Below are 15328 nucleotides of genomic sequence, written 5' to 3' on the forward strand. Positions count from 1 at the left end.
CAGCTGAGATAGGCTCCAGCGACCCCCCGCGACCCCAAAAAGGGACAAGCGGTAGAAAATGGATGGATGGATGGAGAAATAAGCGGTAAAAAATGGATGGATATTACAATTATAGTTCGGCCCTTATAATTTGTGTTTTCCCCCCTCACATTACATTTTTTTAAATTGAATTAAGTTTAAATAAAACTTAATTTGTCTCCAGGGGGCAATTAAAGGCACATAGAGCAGTAAGAATTAAGTCAGTAAATGCATATCAAAAAATTAGGCTCATGTTTAAAATGCAAGAAAACTAAATAGTAAGTTAGGAAACTAATCAATGGGGGAAATAATGAAGAAACGCTTTTACGGCTGCAAGATGGACATGCAGACCGCCTGCTGGGTGGCTTATATCGTTTTGACTTGCGGTGCCTTTAATAAAGCGAGCTAGGACAGTTTACCCTGCTAAGATATCGGATTAAGAGTATTTTTTCCTAAAAGAGGAGTTAAGTTGGCCTCGTCGGTCACTCCCTTGCAAAAGCCTGAGACAGAATTACAGCTTGTTGGACCGGTGTCCCGCTGTTGCCATGGAGACAGCTCGACTTGGGTGTTCCAATCGGCGGGCTGCGGCTGGTTTTGGACTGAAAGGTGCGTCAAACACCCAAACATATGTGCCTGAAAGCATCTATATTTCGGACTTTTATGACATGCATATACACCACTGCCATGCATATCCTTATATACAACAATTAGCTTAAGACTTCAATATTTTTGGAACAAAGAAAATATGAATTGGGATTGGTGGCATTGCTCCACTCAGTTAACACCCATGGGTGGATGCGTTAAAGGCTTAGAACGCATTGAAATGCATTGCTGCAGGGAGAACGTCTCACTTTGGAGGCGTGCAGGCAGCAGAAGATGATAATCATACTACTCATACAGACAGGCTTTATTTTACCATCAATAAAAGACACACAACATGCCTGTATAATGGCCCGACTGCTGTGAGGTCTAATTTGAAGGCATTCATGGAGAAATATGCAAATGCAACTGCATGGGAATTGCAGATAAATCAGGTTAGCAGAGTAAAAGGATCAACAGGCTGGACGAGGCTTTATTTTGTTGCTATAACAACACTTGTCTGGGATGGTGCATGCATCAGGAGATGAGGAGCGTTTTATTTTATTTATTTCATTTATTTATTTTCCATGAAAAGATGAGGGAGGTGGAATGATGTGACCTTTTGTCCTTCACTACAGATTGGGGTTAGTTACCTTTGAACTAGTAGACTTGTAAAAGGCCATTCCCATCTTCTGCTCGTCAAGTGCACTATAGAGGCTCCAATAGGAGATTGATTTATTGGAAAACCTCCCACTATTATTAGCATTTTTATGATTTCTATTATTATTATTATTATTATTATTATTATTATTATTGTTATTATTATTATTATTGTTATTATTATTAAAATTGTATAGCTAAAGATTATTAAATATTAGTTTAAAGATCGTTTATATGCTAGTGCTGAATTATTGGATAAATAATAGTATATATAATATTTTATTAGTAGTATAAGTATTGTTTTAATTATGTTTCTAAGCATTATTAAAACTTAGTAAGAGTGTGTATGCAAGTGCTGTATTATTTGATCAATTATAAAATAATAATATATTAATAATAATAATACAACAATATCAACAAATATTATTGGTATTATTATAATATGTTTTTATTATTTGAATGATTATTATGTCTTAAATAATGCATCACTTATACTCAACCATACTAAACACTAACTTTTAAAAGGTATAGGTATAATAGGATTGTTTATAGGCAAGTGCTGTATTACTAGAGAAATATAAATATTATTATCATCATAATAATAATAAAAATTAATTATAATGTTTTTTAATATGTATTATATTTTTCAATTGTTGTTATTATTATTCGCATATTAGTAATATTTATCTACAACTTGTATATACACAGTCTTACTATACCCTAACTTTTAATAATGCTTAACATTTTAAAATAATGACAATTAATCAGATGATCATAATAGTATGAAACAGAATGTTGTATTTACAAATGTGATCAATATTAAAGTAAATGGATGTGATCAATGCATGCTTGATCAGAGCAACAAATATGTAAATCATGCACATTGCCAAAATATAAAGAGATTGTTAAATTAAATATTTGTTCATTTAAATAAGTCACCACGCATCATTAAATCACCACAAATACAAAAACATATGATGCACCATGCATGCTTCCTTACCATTTATTATTTTACACATCATATTGCATTCTGGTTGCTTTTTTCCTCTCAATCCTTTAAGTGCAACAAGCTGCAAATCCTGTCAGCTTTGTTCTGAAATCCAGTCTCCTTTGTAGAGAATGCTCACCCACCACCTTCATGCACCACCATGCGCTGCTATCATGCATCCATATGTCTCTCAAGAGGACAAGATGTATTTATACCCCTTTTAGAAATGTCAGGAAAAGATCCCTACCTGTGCAAAACGGTGCTTGTTGTGAAGCCCAACACATGCAGGAGCCCATTGTGGAAGCTTTAATGTCTGCTGCCTTCTGCAAAGGGCTGCAGACATCACGGCATTTATTTGAGCTCAAACTCAGTCACTGTTGACTTTAGCACAAAGCAAAGATTTCACTGCCCTGCTAGTTAAAAAAATGATTATTTTACAGAGATATCGATCAGTGAGCTATAAAAAAAAAATCAGCTTAGCGTGATATGTCTAAAATGAATAGAGGCAATTTTAATGTCTGTGTAAATTTACAGAGCTGCTATTCAGAGTTTACATATTGGATGCAATTGTGTGTGTGTGTGTGTGTGTGTGTGTGTGTGTGTGTGTGTGTGTGTGTGTGTGTGTGTGTGTGTGTGTGTGTGTGTGTGTGTGTGTGTGTGTGTGTGTGTGTGTGTGTGTGTGTGTGTGTGTGTGTGTGTGTGTGTGTGTGTGTGTGTGTGTGTGTGTGTGTGTGTACTCTCCTATATACGTAGGCCTAGCCTCCACTCCATTGTTTACTGGAGTTGTTTATTCGCAGATCACTCTGTTTAAAGTGGGATGCGTAAAGTGGGGTCCAGAGAATAAAAGCACACTTTTACGCACTACCTGTTCAGGTGCAGAGCGGCTATGGTGTTGTATCACATATATAGGCTCGCCATGAGGGAGGTGTGCTTGTTGTGGAGACTCTGTGGGTGCGGTTAATTCAACTGTCTTATCTAACAAGATGGGAGGGTCCCACCACTTTGCAACTTAGACAGGAGGAGACAATGGAGGCCCAGATGGAGAAGTTAGAGCAGCACATCCCAGCAGCCCTTTTCCCCAACAGTTCTCCTGCGCCACGGGAGGCTGATTTGTGTGACAAACAGCACTTCTACTATATTCACCGAACAAAATGTTACTGCCGTGCACGAACATGCACGATCCAAATGACTGAAAGTTTGCATCTCGTTGCATTCTCATGCGCATGTGCATGGCGTGCAAGAAGCCTGCAGCTGCAATTGGTTGTTGCAATGTTCTCATGTTCTCAATTAAATTATTATTTGTCTGAAACATATACATATATGACATTAAAATATAGTTGTTTTGAATAAGCAAATATTGTTATTATTATTATTGTTACTGTATATTTTGGTTAGGGTCCAAACACTCGAGATGATTATATTGATATTATTACCATTTTTATGCTAAAGGCTCATTGCGTTAATAAAAAAAATGCCACTCTATGAGAAAAAAAATAAATGTTATAATATGAGTGCATTTTGGACTTGCTGGATCATTCCATTCAACTTAACAATACTAGCATGTAAATCTGCTTTTTAAAAAAAATGTCCATGTGTTTATATGTAATATTAGCATGATTCATTAGTGTATGCATTATGAATCCTGGCACTAATTCATGTAGATTGAATTTAAACTGCATGTAAACCTCGTAAAATGTGCATTATTTAAAAAATATGTACGCTATTAATGACAGCTTATAATGTAGCTTGTTTAACTATACTCTAAAGTGTGTGTTATTGATTTATATGTATTTAATTTTGGATAGATCCTTTTTTTTTACGATACTAGTAATAACAAAAAAATGTCATTATTATTATTAATATTATCATTCTTGTTATTATTGTTGTTATTATTATTATTATTATTATTATTATTATTATCATGAGGATGCATGGCCACTTTAAGAAGACGTGTGCATTATGTAATAATTTCACAGCGAATCATCATCTTGAGAAAACATGACCAATAACACTTTAATATATATTCTGCTCTTGTCACTACAAGAATACACATATACAAGCCATAAATAGGAATTACACAAATGATTGAAAAAAAACATGTGTTTTTTTGTTGTTTTTTTTGTTGGTGTTTTTTTAAAGTCAGTTATGCAGAAGTTCTTTTTTTTACAGCTCATTTTCTTTGGAGTCCATTTCTGCATGCTGCAGACAAGTTTTCAACAATATCCTGTGGGAAGTAATCAGGCTAACTAAAACGATGAGAAACGTCCAAAATATGTGAAATACATATTGTTCACAAATTCTATATTGCGTTTTTTTTCTTTTTTCTTTTTTTTTTTCTTTTTTTTTTTTTTTTTTTACAAATGTACAGGTAAAAGTCATTTTTATGAGGAGTTCATGATGGGCCGGGAGTAGACGCCCTGGTAGTAAGAGGAGTCCGGTATGGAGGTGTCCAGCCCGGCCTTCCCCGCCATGGAGCCCATGGAGAGGGCCCCGGGCATGGGGGAGCCGTAGCCCGAGTAGTGCATCACCTGCTCGTATGTCTTTAGGTCCATTTTGTGGTGATGGTGGTGGTGCTGCTGCTCCGACGACATGAGGTTGTTGATGGAGAAGGGGTGGTTGAAGGAGTAGTGGTGCTCCGGCTTCATGTGAGGGTCGTGGGTCAGCACCGAGTGATGCTGGGCCAGGAGGTGCTGACCCTGCGGGGAGGAGGCGGAGGCCGCGGCGGCTGCCGCTGCTGCTGCGGCGGCGGCAGCGGCGGCGGCGGCGGCGGCGGCGGCTGCGTGCTCCGGACTCAGCGCCTCGTGTCCGGCCTTCATGTCCGTCATGGACCTTTTGTGCTCCCCGGAAGACGAGTTCGAGTGCGGCGACTCGTTTCCGTTACAGCTTTCCGAGCTGCTGTGGGACGAGCCGTCTCCCGCCTTCCGCCCGGAGTCCTTCCCGGGCATCTTCTTGTCGCACTTGAAGCGTTTCTGTCTCCGCAGGTAGCAGCCGTTCTCGAACATGTTCCCCGAGTCCGGGTGGAGAGTCCAAAACGAGCCCTTTCCGGGTTTATCCGGCGACCTGGGCACCTTGAGGAAGCAGTCGTTGAACGACAAGGAATGGCGGATGGAGTTCTGCCAGCGCTGCTGGTTCTGCCGGTAGAAGGGGAAGAGGTCCATTATCCACTGGTAGATCTCGGCCAGGGTGAGCATCTTACTGGGGGACTGCTGGATGGCCATGGTGATGAGCGAGATGTAGGAGTACGGAGGCTTGGCGTGCGTGTAGCTCCTCCGGTACGTCTTCGGGTCTCTGGATCGGTTAATGTTGGACTGTCCGTAGATGGGACTCATGGCGTTCATGTTGGTGTAGGACGTCAGCGCGTTCATGGAGGCCGGTTGCCCGGTCATGGGGCTCATGCTGGGGCTGAGGGCCGCGCTCATGGCGGTCATGCCCGCGCCCATGCCGTTCATGGCACCGGTGCTCGGCGACATGCCGGTCATGGAGGGACTCATAGCGGTGTTGACGTAGGACATGTTCATGGAGTTGGCGGACATGTTGGCGGAGGTGCTCATGCCGGACATGCTCATGTAAGTGTTCATTGTGTTGAGGCCCAGGCCGCCGTTCATGTTGCCAACGGAGGTGTAACACTGTGGATGATCAATGGAAAATGTCATTTAGTAACAAAAACATTTTGAAGTATAATAAGCAATACAACTTCTGTTGTGCTATAGTACCAATATGCATGTTTTGTTATTGCTTTTTAGCAGTGCACTATGATACTACTACTTAAATGCATGTTGTTTTGCCAGTGGAATTTCTTAGTGTACTGATATTACAACTTATAGTGCACTGATACTACTATTAAACAATGCTATTAAATAGTGCAGTGTTCCTTCTAATAGACAGTGTAATATAGTGCGCTGATACAGGTACACATAGTGCACTAATATTAAACAGTGTTATAGTGCACTAATTAAATAATATTGAATAGGTCACTTACTATAGTGTTACAGTGCACTGTTACTAATAAACAATAAAAAACTGCACTAATACTATTTATTATCATTGTTTGATAGAGTGTCAGTGCACTATATACTACAATGTTATAGTGTACTGATTCTACTATTAAACAATTATATTGGTTTGTGGTAACATATACTAATATACAATGATATTACATTTTGCAGTAATACTATTTAGTATCATTGTTTGATAGAGTTTCAGTGCACTTTATACTACAATGTTATAGTGTACTGATGCTACTATTAAACAATTATATTAAATAGTATTACTGCAAAATGTAATATCATTGTTTATTAGTATCAGTGCACTGTAACACCAGTAGTATATATTGTTTAATAGAGTATTAGTGCACAATGTTATAGTGTACTGATACCATACTATTAAACAATGATGTTAAATAGTGCACTGATAAACAAAGTTTTGTTGTGCACTGATAACAATAAACAGTGTTAATGTACAATGATATTTAACGGGGTGAAATGCATGCACTGATTATTGCTCTTAAATGATTGTTTTAAAATAGTGTACTGATATTACAGTGTTATAGTGCACTGATACTACCAATAAATAGTGTTTTAGTGCGTTGATGACGGTGTAGTGCACTATGTATTGCTAAATATTGCAGTAATGCTAACATATGCTCTTTCAATGTTATTAAATGGTGCAGTGATACTACTATATAAGACATATATTGTGCACTTATATTAAACAATCGTAGGTGAAATTACAAAATACATGTTATGTCAGTGCGCTGACACTAAAACAGTGGTTAGTGCACTGAAGTGGTATTGAATATAGTGCATAACAGTGGCATCCCCTATAGTCCACTTAAAATGTGTGTTAGGTTAGTGCATATTAAATAGTGCACTGGTATTACTCTTAAATTGCATGTTTGTATTAAATAGTGCACAGTGGCATGTGGGCACTCATTTTAGAATGTGTGTTGTGTTTGTGGTATTAAATAGTGCACTGTCACTACTAAACAGTGGTGTATCACATATAGTTGGCATTTGTAAAACACATGTCCAGTTAGTGCCTATTTGTTAAATTGCATGTTGTTATAGATAGTGCACAGTGAGTGCACTGACATACTAAGCATGTTGCGTCTGTGTATCAGTACACGCATATCATCGTTTAATATTTTAAACAGTGATATTACTGCTCTGATACTGTTAAAATGCATGTTGTGTATTTATTAAATAGTGCACTACAGTGGTATTAGTGCACTGATACTATTGCAATACATTGTGTGTCTATGTGGTATTAAATGGTGCACTTATACAATAATTAATTGGTATTACAATGATGTATTAAAGTAGTATTAAACATGTGTTAAAACATATTCGGGTGTATTGTTCAGAAAGCTGCTATTAATGCAGGTTGTTGTGAAAGTTACATTTAATGCCTACATTGCCACCAGAGGAGCGCGCACACAAGAGCGCATCCCAAATATTTGAAGCAATCAGCTCCCCCAAATCAAACATGTCTGCTGTTTGTCGAGTGAAAACACGAGAGGGAAAAAAACTAGTGTGATTTGCTGAAGATAGGTATATAGACTAAAATTATAATCCAAGTGAAAAGTTGTCCCCCTCCTCCTCCTCTACATGTCAAGCAACTTTGTTAGGATAGCGCGCGGCGCGGAGATGGGGGAGGATTTGGAGGCGCCTCAAGTCAATATTTGATCACAAAGTTAATATTATCTCAGGGCTAATATTGAGTTGTATAAAATGGGATCGGCTTTCGACAAGAGGGGGGAAATATATATTGAAGGTACCCACCTCAGGCTCGCCATAGTAGGTGCTCCAGTCGGTGTGCTCGTGTCCTTCCATTTTAACTGCTCCGAGCATCATGGAGGACTTTCAAGCAAGCGTCTCCCAGCACAGGAAAGAGAAAGGAAAAGCAGCCAGAAGTGTCTCTCGGATATACCGCCGCCGACTGGGGGCCACCGGTGCATGCACCGCTGATGTGGCTGCCGTGTGCCTCCAAGTCCAAGTGGCGCACAAAAAGGAGAGGCAGCCGCGCAATACGTCAGCAGTGCGAGCGCAGTTGGAAATGACGCTGGCTGCAGCCAGTTGACGCAGTGATATAGCAGTGTGCGCCAGCCAAGCCTCCAATCCCCATTTGTACGCCTTGGGCCCTATTTGAATAATCTCCTCGCACCTAGGCGTGAGCCTCCTCAAACTTCACCCCCCTCCAGCACCACCAACACCCCCCCACCCCCCCACCAAGCCCTCCCCGTGCATCCACCCCAATTGTACACCTGCATGCACTTTTAAAGGAACACCTTTATGTATTCCATATCTTGCATGGGGCGCTTTTCATTCTGTGCTTATTGTTCTGCACGTCTGAACTGAGCCACTGTGCATTATCTTAACTTATCTTCATGTTAAACAACGCTCAACTCTATTCAATACAGTAAATATAAATAATAAACATTGAATTCTAATGTTGACTTGTGTTACTGGAAGCACTCTTCCTTTAACTTTGCATTCAAATTCTTGTTTTAGCAGCTGATTTTTGTACTTTTTATTTGTTTTACATATAGTTAGTGTTTTCTGGAATAAAATAAAGTGTCACCCTAATGTGGAAAAATGCATTAAAATGGAAAATTAATTGTCAAATAATCCAATATAATAAATATGAATAACAAATATTTCATTGTAATGTGGACTATTGTTGCTGGAATCACTCTTTCTTCAAAACTGCATTCAGAAAAATAAAATGTTCTTGTTTAGTTGTTTTATATCTATGCTATAGTTTGTTCATAGTGTTTGCCACAAAAGGGATGTTAGACAATGCAGTAGAATGAAAACAACATGTATTCAATATAAATATGAACAATCAATATGTTGACTATATTGTTCTTGAAAGCATTCTTCCTTCAAAAATACAAGAAAAAGTGTTATTTTCTTGTTCTAGCAGCTGATTTTTTACTTTGTGTTGTTTTATATCAATGGTATAGTATGTTTACAGTGTTTTTTTAATATCTGGAGTAACCAAAATATAGTGTAATATTAATGTCAAAAATTGTATTAGAATGTAAACAATTCTCTAACGTATTGTATATGATAAATATGAACAATAAATATCAAGTGGACTATTGGAAGCACTGTTCTTTAAAAACTGCATTCAAGAAGTTTTAGACTTAGACTTAGACTTACACAAACTTTAATGATCCACAAAGGGAAATTGTTCCACACAGTAGCTCAGTTACAAAGGATGGAAAGTGTAAGGATGGAAAGGCTAATGCAGGACCGCGTAGTAGCAATATAAAATATAACATATATGTAATATTTACATATTATATATACAGTATATGATATATACTGATATATTATATTATATTATATTTGTATATAATATATACAATATATAACAATTACCATGTACAATATTACAGTATATGTAACAGCTGCAGCATACAATAGAGAGTAGATCCAGCAGAAAATAGACATTTTAGCAGTTGTTTTTTTACTTTTTATTGTTTTATATCAATTTAAATTTATTTATATTGTTTTGTATGCCTGGCAAAACAAAAAAGGTGTTATAAAAGTAATTTATTTATAATTAGGAATTATGTTTTTAGATTTTTATTCTGTAGAAATACACTTTGATATAATATTTGTTAAGACTTAATATTGGAAGATTAGCATCTAAAATATGATGAATGGTATTATTTAGTCTTAATTTTCTAATGGCAACCTCAAGTGTTTTGTAATTAGTATTAACTGCGTGAGCGCGCCCTCTGTCGGCCAATGAATCTTCTTTGTGCAAGGCGTGCATTGAAGCAAATATGTTTTGTACATTTAAAAAAACAGGATTTTGTTTGGTATTTGGTTAGTAAATATATATAAAATATATGCATCCGTGCTGACTGCAAACGCCTAAACTAATGCACTGATTTCTCTCCAGCAGATGCTTTTTAGTACTGAAAAGGGGCGTGCAGCCTCCCTTCTTGCAGCTTGTACTGTATATTTGTATGACACAAACACGAAGGTGAGGCCACGCGTCACTAGTTGTACATCTATTTGACTGCATATTTACGCAGGAGCATAACTATCAGTATAGAGCCCCATTAGTATAGGCGAGTAAACCTGACTTGTTGACGAGGGACCAACAGACTCTGCTTAACTTGGAAATGAGATCATGAGGAAAAAAAAGAAGCTGTCAGTGTTTGAGAATCGAGGATTGCACCGTGCATGTGCTGCAATGCTAGAACTACCCAGAAGGTGTTTGGTTTGGTTTTGGCTTTCATGTATTTCTATTCTAGTTTCTGAACATAATCAAGAAAACATTTTACGTATGAGTAATTTTGCACATTTTATTTGTACAAAAAGAAAAGATTTGTGAAAATCTTTGAAATAAACTATATACAAAATGAGGGAAGTCCAAGCCCAAAATGGCCCTTGACCTGGCTGACACTGTGTTCCTGAATGCAGCATGTTGCTAATTCCATTAATCATCAACCTGCAGTCTCCTCACATGGGTGAAGGTCACATTTTGGATTTTGGTGAAAATAAAATCTGTGATCAGTTTTGTGTGTTTGTCACGTCTAGCATTGGCATTAGTATTCGTTTTATTACATACTGTACACACAATAGCGCAGATGAGTTAATTTTTGTGCACCATGACACACATGCTGTCATGGGCCCTAACGGCCATGGGCCCTAACGGTCTGCTGCAGTTGGTGCACACAGCTGATAACATCCAACCTGATGGATGCAAGGCCCCAGGTCAACTAGACAAAAGTGGTTGGAACTGCATGGCTGCCTTACACTTATACTTGTTATCAATGCAGAAAATATACTTTAATAAGGAACTTAGCGTGATTGCAGGACACATTGTTTTAAATTTATTTTTACACACCCCGTTTTGTCATTGTATTTTTTACAGAAATGTACTTCATACAATTGCGTATGTTCTACACTTTTGTATTATTATCTGATGATCTAACAAGAAGTTCCAATTATTTTTAGTTGTCAAAAAGAAATATCTACTTGTCACTTTGACCTACGATTTAAAATCATGTTATCCCTCAATTGTCAGTAAAATATAAATATCACAAACAGTTGCCTATGCAAATTGTGTAAGAAGTTTATATATGTGTGTGTATATATATGTGTATATATATATATATATATATTTATATATATATATATATATATATATATATATATATATATATATATATATATATATATATATATATATATATATATATATATATATATATATATATATATATATATATATATATATATATATATATATAACTTGTGATTTAGGGCTATATAAATAAACATTGATTGATTGATTGATTGATGTATTCACTGTTACTCTTAGGGCAGCCATAATTGCGGTAATGGCCTATAATAAAAACAAGTTTGACACCCATTAATTGAGGCATTGTGTTGTCATATCCTGTATTAATTTATAGAGTATATCATGCAATGTTATGTTTTCTTTACCTCCCTTATTTTTTTGTATTTTATTTTACTGAATAAACTTCATTATCTTTTTTTCACTTTTAGCTTTTCCCTTTCAGGGAGCAAGTCAACTGCATTAATGATTTTGTCAATATGATTTTACATTGGATGCCCTTCCTGTTAATTGCAACACTGGCCTGCCTGGGAATCAAACCCATGCCCCTCTGCTATATTAAAGGTAGACATGTGTACTTACTATAACTTCACTAATATACATTATTCACTATTTTCCCTCATACAAAAATGGTGACCTGGTATGGTAAGTGAACATACCATCAGATTGCAGAAGCAGGGTTAAGATTAAATAAACTCTGCTCCTTCCTACTCCTTTTCAGACTTGTTAATTTGTGCAAGTTTAACAATGTGATACACTTTATATAACAATGTTTACCTTTTAATACATTCCTTACACATATTGATATATGTGGTAAAATAGAGTGGATTACACTGTTTTACAAGTCTATGCATGCTTCGACAATATGGAATCATATTTGAATCCAAACTGTAAATGCTAAATATTAATCTGTATTAGTGACTAAAAAGTGTGTCAGGAAATCTTATTTCGTTTTTTATGAATTGATTTATAAGATGGTTTGCAGGATTATCATGGTGTATATGACCACTTGCACAATCTTAAAGGAGATACCCCACACCCCCAAAAAAGACGATAAAGTTCTGTTTTAAATGGCACATTCAGATTATTTACACTCAAGAACTGCACATAATCATTCTGGGAGCTGTTTTGTCCCTCTCATGTTGTCAAAGAAGGGTTTAGTAAAACATTCAAATCAGCTCAAAGTACAAATTACAATGAAAAAATGAAGTAAAATCAGTGTCAAGCAAAACTGACCAAACAACAACCGCATTATAGAAGAAGTCAAATATAGCAACAAACGTTAAAATGTTGTCAAGAATACAAGTAAAAACACATGTTCAGTTGCAAAGTACTCTGTGTAAAGTATCATAAAACAATACATCAAATAGAGGGAAACCTTTATTTTTACACACCCCATTTGTATATGATTTGTTCCTACTTGCATTTTTTACTTACTTACTTATACTTGCAGTACGACTGCAAAATAATCCACCACAAGGTCGAAGAAAGTTGCGAGTTCCAGCACTTTGATAAAGAAGGTAAGGAATGCTACTGTATTCAAGACACCATTAGGTGTATAAAGTACAAAAAAGAGTCTTCAATAAAGGTAAAACTGAAATCAGGGGTGTCCAAACATTTTCCACCGAGGGCCCAACACTAAAAAATGAAAAGATGTGAGTGAGTGAGTGTGTGTGGGTGAGTGTGTGTGTGTGAGTGTGTGTGTGTGAGTGTGTGTGCGTGAGTCTGTGTGATTTAAAACCAAGTCAATGTAATGCTAAACTGTTTGAAAAACATTGTTAATTTAGCTGCTGTGTTATACTGTGGGTTACAAAGCAAATAATTGTTCGTGTTATACCTAATAATGATAATGAATTCCATTAATTTTGAGAACATGTCGAAGGTCAATAAAAAACTTTAGCTATGGGCTGCATTTTGGAAACCCTATCTATTTAATTTGTAATTTATATATGTTTCACATTATTTTTTGCATGTATTAACCACAAAATGTATTTTGTGTTGATGTTTTTGGGAGTCTAGAATGAACTAATTGGATGTATATTATTTATGATGGTAAAAATTGCTTCGGTTTACGTATACATTGGTTTTCAGCAGAAATTTTGGAACCGAGTTCGATGTATTTGTTTGAAAGCTAAGAAATAAAAGTGCATTTTAAGAAGAGTTTTAAAATTTGACAATTAATTGGTCTGTCCAAAGCCGGCCAGTGGTATGAACACTCTATGCCGTTGCTTAGGGGTGCAAACACTAAAGGGGCCACATGACCATGGCCTGGGCTTTTGTCAAAAATTGAATATTATTACATCTCTTTTAAATCTGTCAGTTTAAAATACACTGTCATAAAAGTTAAGATGAAATAAATTTTTCTGTCAAAGTTCAATAATACTGTTGTTTGAATCAAAATAGGGTTGTTAAACACAACCTAAACCCCCTTGCAAGTGATTCATTCCTTCTGGTAGCAGCAAACCCAGCATTGAACACTTCACTTGTATGCACTCACACACAGCACCAACTTTTGGGAACCAGGAAGCGGTAATAGAAAACATTTAAGAATATGACAATACGATGTGTGGCAGCATCAGAAAAAGTTATGTTTAAGCTTCACTTTAGCATCTAATATAGTGTGATGCATTCAAGGAACCTTGGTTAAAGTTCAAAACAGAGGCACACATCACTAATTTTAGAGACGAGGGAGGCTTAACTCCCGGTAGAAGCACTAATAATATTAATTGTATTAATTACCAAAACACTGAACTTTTGAAAAATAAAATAAAACCATATAATTCAGGGGGGGTGTTAAGGATATTTTAGGGAGCCTTTAGCCTAAAAAGACCCAAGGACGTCACTGGTTCAAAAGCTTGATGACACAGATTAATGATGAAACAAAGACATAAACATGTAAATATTGTGGGCTTTCTGATCATGGAGCACGCCATCTACTGTGGTTCAAGGTTATCACTTTGGGGAGACTGGCACGTAGAATGCCAAATAAAGATGGGAGTCTTTACATGTGAGAGGGAACTGGTCTACAATCACATCAACTAGATTTGTTCATCCCATCTTTCAATTGTCAAAAACCTTATATAGGTTTTTTTAAATTGAACATTTGAAGATATTACGAGCTGCATGATGCTGTTTTTACATGTGTTTAAAAAAGCTAGTCCCAACCGATTTAAGTCAATCATAGAAACCGTAAAAATGTATTTGTAACATCACATGAACTGTATTACTTTCAGAATAACATTTACAGTAATTGAAATAACTTTACAGCAAATCACTGTAAACGCAGAGCTGTGATTTTGCAGTTAATTACAATAAAGTTACAACTAAATTCTGTAACTTCACAATTGTCATTTTATTGTTAATTGCTCTCTTGTTTTAACAGAATACCTCCACCTACTGTATAAGAGTGTGCAACATAGTCAACGGAACCCCTTAAAGGGGAACTGCACTTATTATGAAATTTTGCCTATCGCTCACAATCCTTATGAGAGACACAAAGACAAACGTTTTTTGGGGTTTTTTGCATTCTAACTCGTAATAATCCGATCGTTCTCGGTGTTTAGCAGTGCAGCTAATAGAAGTTAAAGTTAAAGTTAAAGTACCAATGATTGTCACACACACACTAGGTGTGGTGAAATTTGTCCTCAGCATTTGACCCATCCCCTTGGGGAGCAGTGGGCAGCAGCGGCGCCGCGCCCGGGAATCATTTTGGTGATTTAACCCCCAATTCCAACCCTTGATGCTGAGTGCCAAGCAGGGAGGTAATGGGTCCCATTTTTATAGTCTTTGGTATGACTCGGCTGGGATTTGAACTCCAACCTACCGATCTCAGGGCGGACACTCTAACCAAGAAATCCATTCTGCCTTTAAATCACTTTAAAAATGAATCCAAAAACCGCCAACAATACTTCATTTACGTTCCGTAACTTGTATAATAACCAAGCTGTAGCAACATTGTTATTGTAAGAGCAAACACTGAAG

The 15328-nt window shown here is 36.7% G+C and overlaps 1 protein-coding gene and 1 long non-coding RNA gene across 2 annotated transcripts in view; both read right to left on the reverse strand.

The window, feature by feature from the left end:
* The window catches only part of LOC133645667 (uncharacterized), a 32278-nt gene extending 29629 nt beyond the window's left edge, over positions 1-2649 (reverse strand). The window contains exon 1 of the long non-coding RNA XR_009825172.1: positions 2493-2649. This is a non-coding gene — a long non-coding RNA (uncharacterized LOC133645667). The remainder of the gene's footprint in view (positions 1-2492) is intronic.
* A 1602-nt stretch (positions 2650-4251) lies between these two features.
* foxa2 (forkhead box A2) lies at positions 4252-8324 on the reverse strand. Its single transcript, XM_062040515.1, has 2 exons — positions 8026-8324; positions 4252-5871 (listed from the first exon to the last, which is right to left on the reverse strand). Exons 1-2 carry the CDS (start codon positions 8095-8097, stop codon positions 4627-4629), a joined length of 1317 nt encoding a protein of 438 aa, XP_061896499.1. The 5' UTR covers positions 8098-8324; the 3' UTR covers positions 4252-4626.
* Positions 8325-15328: the final 7004 nt, after the last annotated feature.

The sequence above is a fragment of the Entelurus aequoreus genome, linkage group LG03 (genome assembly GCF_033978785.1).
Source record: "Entelurus aequoreus isolate RoL-2023_Sb linkage group LG03, RoL_Eaeq_v1.1, whole genome shotgun sequence".
Taxonomy (NCBI): domain Eukaryota; kingdom Metazoa; phylum Chordata; class Actinopteri; order Syngnathiformes; family Syngnathidae; genus Entelurus; species Entelurus aequoreus.

Bases quoted from the DNA above. Each gene is read 5' to 3' on its own strand.
- foxa2 (XM_062040515.1), bottom strand. From the start codon at position 8,097: ATGATGCTCGGAGCAGTTAAAATGGAAGGACACGAGCACACCGACTGG. The intron at 5,872-8,025 runs GTGGGTACCTTC...GATCATCCACAG, and splicing joins CCTACTATGGCGAGCCTGAG to TGTTACACCTCCGTTGGCAA.